Genomic DNA, 12,141 nt, shown 5'->3' with positions numbered 1-12,141 from the left:
AGTGTTACCAAAATTAAAATTGTGTACGCCAGACGTGCGTTTCGTCTACAAAAGACTCCTCGGTGACACTTGAATCAAACGAGTTAAAAAGGCTAAAATGAAGTACGAAGTTGTAAAGCACTGAGGACTCAAAATTCCGAAACGTTTTGCCAAATACAGCTAAGGTAACCTATACTGAAATCGACATTTGAATATCATCCGATTGGTGGCCTTGAGGTTTCGTCGATGTGTTCATGAATGTGTTTCCCTGTGAACGCAACAGGCCTTGGTCCTTTTGGAGTTAATGCGATTTCCTGAGTTTCTGATTTCAACCTTTATGTGTACAGCATTTACGAGATTTGAACGTTGGTAAACTTATTATGCATCTTATTAGTTAAATATTCAGCAACAACCTAGTTGTAATACGAGAATTATTATGGGGAGTTTTTACCATGAGAGTAACTATTAGTGCTAGTTGTGGAACCCAATTATACGCAGAAATAGTTCAAAGATTTTTTGTTTTGTTTTTATGAATCTTTTTTTCAGGACTGAGATTAACTTCTCTATTTGTGACTTAAGCTAAAGAAAAATTCTTTTCGTGATATGGGATGGTTGGTGTTTCTTTTTGTCGCATAATTCAAGTATTTAAATCTGATGCGATTTATCAGATAATCTAATATAGAAATGTTATACAATCCTGAATAGAAAAATATAAATGACACTTTTGCTCAAACATAATAAAAAAACATGGTAATACAGTATTCCAACAATTTTCGTATGCATGAAAAATATAAAAAAAGTTAGTAACACATATCGTCACGTTCTAGTTTATATTAATCATAGATTACCGATGGTTTTCCAAACGAGAGAGTATTTCTCAACTACAATCTCATCGAAGGGCGATAAGTTATCACAAAAAAGACCAAAGGACAATACACCAAATAGTGTTTTATCGGTTGTCAATCTGTTGGAAAGTTGTGTTTCAGTCTGTGTATCTTACTAGTATAACTTAAAATAAAGTTCTTCGTACATGCCAAATGGGTTAAGATATTTCTTGTTCATCCTTTGTTCATCTTTTCTCATATTTTTCCCAACATTTTATGTTTGTTTTTGTGTCTTTTCGACTTCTGTGCATCAAGCCGTTGTCTGTACTGTAGCATCATTTTGAATTCACACTTGGTATCTTATTATCTTTTGTAGAGAATTTCATTTGCATTTCCACTTCAAATTGAATAAACAATACAAAAAAATACAATTTACGCAAAAAAAGTTAAATCATCACAGTTTTGCAATGATTTCTTTTCGTTTTCCCCTGTATTGCAATACTAGGTATAGATATATGTATACTTATGTCTGAACATTATTTTCGTACATTTGATGAACGTATTTTTACGTTTTTTCTGAAACATTGTATATAAAACTACATCTGACTATAGATACTAAAATATAATCTCTATTAATAACAATCTCAAAATCAAAATCTAGCATTAAAGTCGCGATTTTTTAAGCAATTCCATTCTTTCCTGGAAATTGTTACCACGTGTCAGGTGACTACCACCGTCCGCTATAACAGTTGTTCCTGTTAACAACTGTGCAGCATCACTGACAACATACATTACTGTATCTCCAATGTCCTGTCTAGTTCCAAGCCGCTGACTAGGTATAACATTTATAAAGTCTTGTGTTATATGCTTTCCACCTGCAAAATTAGCATTAATTAAGTCCTTACAAGAAAAGACAATAATCCTCACAAATTGTTTCACCTAGTATATTCAGTTTATGTCAACTCAAACTTATGCAAGCGGGAGGTTTAGCTAGCTATAAAACCAGGTTTAACTCACCATTTGCTTCCGAAAAAGTCATGAATATGGTAGTTGTTTTATTCTCTTGTTTTGTTATTTGATAGCGTTTGATTTTGATAGTTTTTATGGACTTCCTCTTTTTAAATTTGCCTTGGAGTTCGGTATTGTTGTTAATTTTTTTTATGTATAATCGATTTCTTTACAGTTGTTCTTTTCGATTCAATTCATCATAAAAAAAAATCATTGAGAGCAATTTTGTCAATAAATAAACAACTTAAAATCACTCGCAAAGATGACAATGGTTTTATGTCCATTGGGGAGTACTTAAAATACAGAAACTAAAACAGCGGAAATTATACACTACATTGAATCATATTACTTAACAAATTATACTGGAATTCTACTCAAATCATACTACAATAAATACAAGTACTTTAAAAAGAAGATATGCTTATCCGCATAACTAGAAGGTGATTTATACATTTTTAAATTAAAAAAAATGAAGCCCCACCCCTCCCCGCTAAGGAAATTTTAGGTTTTTTTTCAACCTCTAAAATCTGATTGTCACAAAGGGTACATAACAAATAATTTCTACATAAACTGTGTATTACTCATTCTTATCAAAATTAAAATTGACGCAAATTAGGATGTCATTGACATGCACAGTGTGTAATTTTAAGACTAGGAGGGTAATTACTTAATTATAAATTGAAACACTCGACAGACAAATAAAGAAACATTTCAGACAGGGATATAAAGTTATACAGGAGTCTGCATTTATCAAATAGCAACAAATTGTGAATGTCCTCAGGAATTTCACATTAAAAATACAATGAACTCAATCAGCACTGTTTGACAGTTTCAAAATATTTTTCTTCATTTGTATATTTCCCTTGGTCTCTTGGCTATGCTTTGTGTGATTAACCAGCTGTAAGACCTCAGTTAGAACCTCACATGGATTCAGTTTCAATGTGCGCAGGGGTTTTAAAACCGAATATTTATCAAGTTCAATGTTCTATGCATGTTAAAGAATCAAAATTTATTATGTAGCCTTTTGCAATACAAGATATCTGGCCCATGTCTAACATATTCTTATTTTCCAGTTACAGTCCAAATTTCCAGCAATTTATCCCATTCCACCCACTTTGCAGATCCTGCCCATAAAATCAATTGTTCTTGCTTGGATATGTATAATAACTTGCAAATGGACGTTAAGCAAACATTCGTAGTCAATCATAGAATATGTTATTAATTACATCAAAGTTACTAATAATAAGGAAATTATTGTGATAAATAGACTGTCGAAGGGACAGTAGTAATGATCGCAACATTGATAATGCTTGCGGTGCAGGTGAGGGTATTATCAATGTTGAAGTATATACTAAGTTAATTGCTAGAAGATTATTTTCATGATTATGTTCTCGACAAAGGTAAATATAATGTTGATTTCATTTCATATATACACATGTAGAATAAACCAAGAATCTTTTGACAAAAAGGGACACAACTCTTAAATCATGTGCAGACATTTTAAAAGGTGATAATTTACATGGGCATTATGAACAGTGGCAGGGGTGGGTGGGGTGTAGAGGGCAAATGCCCCCTTTGATTGGAAAATATATCAATGTTTAGCATAAAATCATTCAAAACAATTTTCTACATTTTTTGTAATAAACCCACTCTTTAAAAAAATCCTGGATCTGCCCCATATGTATTTTTTAACTGCAAACTAAAGTATGATACCAACCTCGTTTATATCAATGAATAAGATGAATTTATATCTGATATGAAATATATATTAGTAATACCATACTAGATAAAGAACCATTCTGTCATATCTAATTTCAATCAGTCGATCAGTTCTAAAGAAAATCTTCACAGTCAATTAACTAATTTCATTTTCAGCTGCAGTAAACAGGTTATTACAAAATCTGAACCAGAGTAATGAAGTTTAATTTGTACTACTGTGCTTAAAAACATTAATGATGAGCTCAGTCTCATTAGATTCAAATTATATGATAAACAGTAGGATTACTGACACTAAGTGCAAATATACCAGCAAAAGATTACATGGCCTCACATACATGTGATCTAAAACAAAACAACAACATATGATTTAAATCTATTCATATATTTGTAAAAATTATCAAAAAATTAACAATAAATTAACAATATGCATAATTATTCAAATTTGATTAATAGACATCAACATTTATAGTAAGTATAAGCTCTTAAAACAATAGGGGTTATTGTGTAGTAATATCAGAGCTGAAGGGACATGAATCAAGAAATTTATTGATTTTTCTGGTATAATGCTACAAATATTACAAACATTTTGAACATTATCTAGCTATAAAACCAGGTTTAACCCATATTTTTCTTCGATAATGCCTGTACCATGTCAGGAATATGACAGTTGCTTTCCACTTATTTCAAATAGCAGAGTGTTTGATTTTGTCAGGTTTTATGGACTTCCACCTTTATCAATATACTTTGGAGTTCGTATTTTTGTTAATACTTTTTTTTACATGTCTTTATACAACTATGCATCATAATGAAGCAAAACCATATAGATATAGAAATTAGTAATAAAAAGTTAAATAAAATAATTCTGATAAAATGATGGAAGAGGTAAATGATCATGACAATCAAATACTGCTTACCCTAAAACTCATTAGTGCTAAATAACAAGAAGTGAAAAAAAGAGAACAATAATCAAGTATTAAATCAATCAAATGAGAATATAAAAAAAATCTGTATATTTGTGAAGATACCAACCATGACAATCAGTGAACTGTTGACCCTGAGACTTCTATTAAACAGAAGTCTAAAGTTGTCCCTATAACTAATCAATGTTGAAAATCCTACATTGCAGGTTGAAAAGATGAATATTAATTACCTATTTCAACATTAAAATCAGAATATAAAAATCTGACTATGTTTTTCAACATTAAGCTTTGGAAGTACAGAAAATTACTGATTACAAATTTAATTTAATATTTTTTCAGAGTTTTGGAAAATATGTAGAAATATGTATATATTTACTCAGTTGTTGTTGGTGTATATCCTGTTTCCGAAATACATAGATGTATATACTGCAAAAATTGTTTTATTCACAAATATTTTCATGAATCAATGTATTGTCTGTCCATAATTTTCAAGTACATTAGTACATTTTATTTTAAATAAATCAAAGGCAATTATTTGATCATGCATTTTGTACTTTTTAAATACTGTTCATAGCAGTAAAGTAACTTATCACAATTTAGAAAATTTTTGAAGCATTGCCCTTCTAGCAATAAAGTTATTATCATCAGTTAAACAATTTCCACCATCAGCTATTATTGTTGTCCCCGTGAGTAGCTGGGCAGCATTGCTCACCACATACAGTACTGTATCTCCTATATCTTGCTTGGTTCCTATACGTTGTATTGGTATTAATTTTACTATATTATCAGTTAAATGTTTTCCACCTGAAAATTATGAAAATTTATAATAAATTAGAATAAAATATGTTTACATAGTAAATAACTTTCTTGGAGATAGTTCTTTTCAATGCTATAACAGTTTTATGGCTATCATGATTATAACTAAATGAAACACTTAAAATAATTGGTATATCCTTTCCTGTATGATGGCTTTCAATCACTACTTACTTAGAGCACTCATCAATACGACCAAGTCTTTGTTCATATCCGGATATGTTTTCTCTTTTTTGAAATACTTGTATCAAATCAAATTTTTGTGGAGTTCACTAATTTTGGTTTTCAGGGAATTTTGTTTGTCAATCTTATTTCTAATGTTGTTGTTATGTGTTTGTACTGTTTTTAGTATTGTTTGTATGTATCTTTCACGGTTGTTTGTATGTATGTTTTAATATTTTCATTATTGTTTGTCTGTATTTCATACTTTCTTTTTGATTGTATGTCTGTCTTTATTGTCTGTTGCTCATTTCGTCTATTTTTTTTAATGTTGTATTTAGGTCTGTCTTTTTTTCCATTTTTTAGTCTGTATCATTTTGATGGTTTCTTGAATGTTTATTTTATTTGCGCTCTTGTTTGTGCAAATCCCATCATGTTGTTTTCATTTCTGTCATGTTTGTATATAAATTTTATTATTTTACAAGATGTTGTTGTTAAGGAGACCGCGGGACCGGTAACGTCGCGAATTACCTTTGTATCCAAGGTCGACGTCACATCGGCGATGCCACCTTAGCTTTAGTTATAGTAACAAGTAAACGTCAAACTGTAAAGCTGTTGTTTATTTTATTAGAGTTAGATAGTCCCCACATTTATGGTGCCGTGACTAATGGAGTTACCGAAGCTTAAATCGATAAGAACGGGCAATCGTAGTGCCGTTCACTAGTAGCCAGATTTAAGTCTGAAACGGTCATTTTGGTCTGATCAAGTCTTAATCGCCTTGATTATAATATTTTCATTTCGATAAAAAGAAATATGCAATTCAGTAAATCAAATCGATTTGTACCATATTGTTACATTCAAAAGTCTTTAACTGAAGTAAATGATTGATAGAAATACATTATTTGTTTTGCATCGCTCCTAAAATAATGTCCAGTGTCAAATATTACACATCGATGATCACTTAGATGTTCAACTGATTCAACCAAAAATTAAACTTAGGACTAGGATCAAATGCAATTCATTACGTTACAATTGTATCCAATATTAATATTGCTAATAACATTCAGTCGAGGAAAAGACACATGTGACATTGATATGCATTGGTTTGTTCTAGCCTGATACGGCGAGCGCGTGTCGACAAAAAAGGTCATGTTTACAAGAGAACAATTGTTGTGAATCAGAGCCAAATTGACCTTTGTTCCAACTTTACTCATAAATAATGCGTGCTTGTGGACAAAAGGTCACAGACGAAAGGTCACAGTTCAGTTTCTGAGACTATTTTCTTTGAAAAAGAGAAAATACTTATTTAAAAAAATATATTTTGTATGTATCTTGAACTATTGTATATATAAACCAACTCTGTAAACAAATGTATTAAATGAACAAATAATTGTTTAGTAAACAAACTATCAAAGTGGATTGGTACCTAAACAGCTTCATGGTGCTAAGAAATATTATATCATTTGCATGATTAAAATTTAATAAATCTTCAATAAACTGTAAAAAGAATATATGTAATACAAAGTAATTTTTCAAGATATTTCTCTTACATACTTAAACAATTGTCACTTCCTGTCCTGTGACTTTTTGTCCTGTGACTTTTCAGTGTTTGCTTACTGTTAAGAATAGGACCTCCCTTACCCAGGACCTCCCTTACTAATGGAGAGAAAGCTGTCGGGACTACCAATCCTAAGTGTTAGAGAGAATAAAAAGTACATCAGTCATTCTCAATTTTATATGTTTTGCGTAAAACAAAACGGTTTTAAATGTTGAATTTAAGGAATGCTCGGATTTAAAAAAATAAATCTTTTTCGTTTGCTTTTCGTTGAAATCATCCTGAATATTATGTAATATTGTACGCTGAACATTCAACGATCATGGCCAAGCATGTGTTCTTCAAAATGCAATCTGTAGAAGAAAAAACACGGTTTTAAATCATGTACATTGGAAATCAAGAATCGTGTGTCGTGTTCGACCTATAATCCTTTATTAAATAGTCGAAATTGACTATTAATATATAGTTTTGTTTTGCACCTACATAACTTTATATATGCATGTTTTTGCCACTTTGCTTGGAAAAATTATCATATATCTTAATTCTCTTTCAATAACATTTCCTTATTCAATTTGCTACTCGTCTACCAAAAAAAAAAAATAGATATTGTTTCATTTTTGCCATTTTGGTTATAATAAGTTCTTGGTAGATGTATGTCCTTTATGATCTCTCAGGTAAATATCAAAAATGAGTCCTGAGTTTTGACGGTTGTGAATTAAGGATTAGTTACTTTATGGAACACTTATTTCCTTGGATGGTAGTACAAACTTGTATTTTATCCTTTAAAGTTAGTATGCCTGTTTAATAATTTACAGTTTTAAGGAGAATTCTTCGTCTTTTGCAAATAGATGAAGAATAAAATGAAAATTTGCTTTCGATTGCATTGAGGCAGAGAGAAATATGTTTTGTTATATTTCAGACGATTTTTAGTACGGATATTAAACTATAATTCTTAATCTCTTCCAATTTACAAATATAATTTGGTATTGTTTTTTCTGCAAATGGTAGATGAAACTTGTATGTTCTAACTTTTTCAGAGGTCTGTGAAATCTTGAAAACATGACGTTCCCGGAAATCACAAGTCGCTATATAGAATGCTTGTAAAATTCAGAAACTTGCAGTACGCTCATATTTAATACTTTCTGTTAAAAAAGAAAGTGTAAAAATAAGAAGGCGAAAACGGGAAAAGGGGAGGGTTGTTACACGAACACTTTCTTCGCAATTTAATTCTAAACGAATAGTGATTATCTAACTTTTTGTTCAAATATCGAATACACAATCAAATCTCTAACTTATCCACGCTTGCAATAACCTTTTTATTGACAGGTTTCTGCTGGCATTTGATTGGACAACAGTTTAATGTAGGCGTGACAATCTATCACATTTATCCAATCAGCTGTCTTGTTAAACAAACCTGTGTGCGATGACCCACTGTCCACATAGTTTAGTTTAGAGAGTTTAGTTGTTTTTTTTTATAATGAATTGATCATCAAAAGGACGTTGTTGCTATTGTTGGCCAGGGACTTTCTATACTAATGAAAAAGTCCATGTGTGTGCTTGTCAGATAGAAATAGACAACGCTTATATTTAAGAATAAAAAAAGTGATGAAAAAGAAATATTACTATGCATTGGATGGATATTTAGACTAATTCACTAGCTGTATTATACAGACGGAGAAATAACGCCACGTGTAGCCAGGATAAAAAAAAATGATGATTTTAATTATGCTAAAAATGATATATTATCCAATCAAAGGGGAAGCGATATGTCGGCTCCTGAATCCGCCACTGACCAAGCAAATTACGACATAATTAAACAATTAACAACCTTGTAAAAAAAATAATAGAAAAGCGTCTTTTTTATCCCTTATATTTTATGATATTTTGTGGACAATATAAATCTTAAATCAGTGTTTCAAAGTCATATCAGATAAAAACATAATTGCAATTTCTGCCACAAAAAAAACGTATTTTAGAATCACGAAATAATTGAAATCGAATTTGGATTAGTTTTGTGCTCAATGGAATTTATTAAGACTTTAAAATATCTGTTCCTTTATATTCGCTATTTTGAGATCGAATTTAATGAGGTTCATATATAAGTATGTGCCAAAACAGAAAAAATACAGTTGCAAATCAACGGGTACGTCTAAACACTGCCCAGGACCTCCTGAGTGCACTCAGGACATACAAAGTGCACCCAGGACTCTTTTAAAGTCATCGTATATGCACACAGGAAAAATGTTTACATTCTTTTCACGTTGTCTATTTTAGTGGAAACTTTTGGAATATTTTGAAAACGAACTTAAATAGATATTCAATATTTTTATAAAATAATGAGGGCACGTGTCACTGATTCACAACTACTCAGCCGTGAATAATCCAATCAACAAAATTGATTGGATTATCCTTATTGCTTATGAATATTCAGATTCAATATTTTATTAATCTATCTTATGAATATTATGTTATTGAAACAGTGTTTTTTATAAAAATTTAATAATGCGAAATTTTAAAGTTTTTTCGAAATTGATTTATGTAATTAAATACTTTGTGTATTGACTTTAACGATAATGGAGAAAAAAACCTCAAAAGTCCCATTTAATGTATTTTTATACAGTTTATGTGTAATGAGTCAGCTTAATTAATTTTGTTATTATACGTTCTGCAGTTCTAAAGTAAAAGAAATAACAATTGATATTGTTTTATAGTTTGTCTATTATCAGTTCGTTTTTGTTTTTCTTCGTGATTTTTTTCTCCTTTCCAACATCAATTAAATAAACGAATATCATATTTTATTTAATATAAACATACAAAGTGTTTTTTGTTTTGTTTTGATAAGTCTAATATCTTGGTAGAGTACGTGCTTTTATTGGTTTCTTTCTTTGGTTTGGCTTATGGGCAAGTTTTTGTTTTATTTTTATTTAACATCTGTGCATAAGGACTTATTCGTTGTAAGAACGGACTGAGTATCTTTCAACAGTCTGCGAAATAGTCTTTCTCGCTGTTCTTGATTATGAGTCTTGCAAAAACAATATTAAATTGATATGAAATAACATGTTTTCTGTAAGACCAAAAAGTTCATAATTTCTCATGAGCTCGATTTAAAACCAAATCTTACTACCTGAAAATGTTAAGAAAAAAAAACAAATATGATAAATGACGGGAGTTCAATGTACGCATTATTTTAGCCCGTTTGTGAAAGGGGGGGGGGGGGGGTCGGTCTTGATTGGGACAGAAAACTGACAGAAAAATGGAGTCAAATTCATTATTCAGAATTTATTTTCTCATTGAAATTCGTTCAGGCTTGTAATCATGGTAATACTGGAGAAGAACGATTTTAAGGAGAAACAAAACTTTACTGTTTGAGTTTGATTATTTGAAAATCGTATTTTGATAAGTACGGCAACAAATACAGATAAGAACGGGCTTCATTCAAAACCAAATATTGCCTTATTAAAATGTTGATGACAAATTCCTTCTTCAGATTCTATTTCCCTATTCAAACTCGTTTGAGGAATTTATTACTCACTCATCGGTACAGCGGATACAGCTTAATAGGTACTTCGAAGGGTGAAAAGCTATATACCGTACATTCATTTAACTATGCACTGTACAGAAGGATTTATGTGGTCAGCTATACACTGTACACAACGCTTCTTTTCGGAATAAAATATCGAAAAATAACATATGTATGAAAGATTTCAATGCCAATTATTGAAACAGCTATACTTATTACGTACACACAGTGCATGCCCTTCTATCAGAAAAAGAGTTGCAATATTGAATATAGAATCATATCGGATGAGACGAGCGCCAACTTCTTTGACAAGTATTTGCGAATGTTTTAGTAAGTGTTCTTGTTTTAGGAAAATAATGAGACTTCTCTAATCATCAACCTACGACCAAATCATTTCTTAAAACAACAATTATGTTTAGATTGAGGTACACATTGATATTATGTAAACACAACAAAGACTTTCTTACCGTGTCAGAAGAAAAATCGATCACGTCCGCTTGGTTAGTACCTATATCCGCTGTACCGATGATACACGGTGTTACTGGACAAGAACGAGTGAAAAAAGCGACAGTGTCTTGTAAATATGTGGATACACTTTCAATAGTCACACACATATTTTATATACATTTATTTCGGGAATTATTTTTTAATTTATTATGCGCTCTATTGATGCCAGATTTTCCTTTTTTTTACTATCAATGTTCAACCACACCTATATATGCATTCTTATATTATAGGACTTTCCTCGTAGATGAAACAGGGGTTTTATCCAAAAAGGACGTCACGTTTTGCAATGAATAAGATCTATATTATTTTTAACGTTTTCAAATGAAATGAATTGAATTGAAAATTTCCCGACTATAGACAAGACAAGACGTATACATGTACATATACGTAGACTTCGTTTGGATGTGACATGTCTTTAAAATTAATACAGTTGAAATAAGACTGACAATGAAACTTTTTTCTGTTAACTATGTACCATAAATTTAGGTACATCTCTCTACGATTAATCAGTTCAGTTCAGTTTCTTGTATATTCCTCCATTAATTGTGGAGCACTACCCATAGGGTATAATTGTAGCAACTATATACACCTTAGAACATAAGGAAACATTTAATTATGTACAGATGACTGAATTTAGGCAATAATAATTACTAAATAATTAATATTATAACTAATTCATAGGATTGTCATCATAAAATTTTAAAAATAATATTCATAATGTGCTGAAGTGTAAGAATAAGTTAAGTAAGAACTGGATATATTTACAAATAAGAATTTAGAATTTAAGTGGTCTTAAATTAAACTTTCTTATAATTGTTAGTTAAAGGTGCTATACGTACATCAGAATTTATAATGAGAAGGTTATTTTATAAGACTTATGTAAAAGGGTTGGGGTTTAGAACGATTCATCATATATACATGTTTTCCTTCACAGTTTAAAGTTACCTTATTTCGGATCTTATCATTATTCTTTAAAGGTAACTGGATATTTTAAAACTTTGCAAAAAATTTGATTTAATTTAGGTCCTAATACGTCATAAAATAGTAAGATGGTAAAGTAGGGAACTATTTTATTTTCAAAAAATTTACTTATACTGTACTTGTGTTCAAGTTTTTTATCCTTTTTGTCCTCTGAGT

The 12,141-nt window shown here is 30.5% G+C and overlaps 1 protein-coding gene across 3 annotated transcripts in view; it reads right to left on the bottom strand.

The window, feature by feature from the left end:
- Window positions 1-623: 623 nt before the first annotated feature.
- Window positions 624-12,141, bottom strand: part of LOC127707736 (peroxisomal 2,4-dienoyl-CoA reductase [(3E)-enoyl-CoA-producing]-like) — a 42,976-nt gene continuing 31,458 nt past the window's right edge. For 2 of the 3 annotated variants that reach the window (XM_052212467.1, XM_052212469.1), the window contains exon 8: window positions 3,892-5,254. In XM_052212467.1, the coding sequence (XP_052068427.1) occupies window positions 5,040-5,254 (215 nt within the window). In that variant the 3' untranslated portion in view covers window positions 3,892-5,039. Of the gene's footprint in view, window positions 1,679-3,891; window positions 5,255-12,141 lie in introns of those variants that run through there. The other variant, XM_052212468.1, reaches the window with a different exon arrangement.

This window comes from Mytilus californianus, unplaced genomic scaffold (assembly GCF_021869535.1).
Source record: "Mytilus californianus isolate M0D057914Y unplaced genomic scaffold, xbMytCali1.0.p SCAF_7, whole genome shotgun sequence".
NCBI classification, from domain to species: Eukaryota; Metazoa; Mollusca; class Bivalvia; order Mytilida; family Mytilidae; genus Mytilus; species Mytilus californianus.
This window is presented reverse-complemented; position numbering and strand designations above follow the sequence as displayed.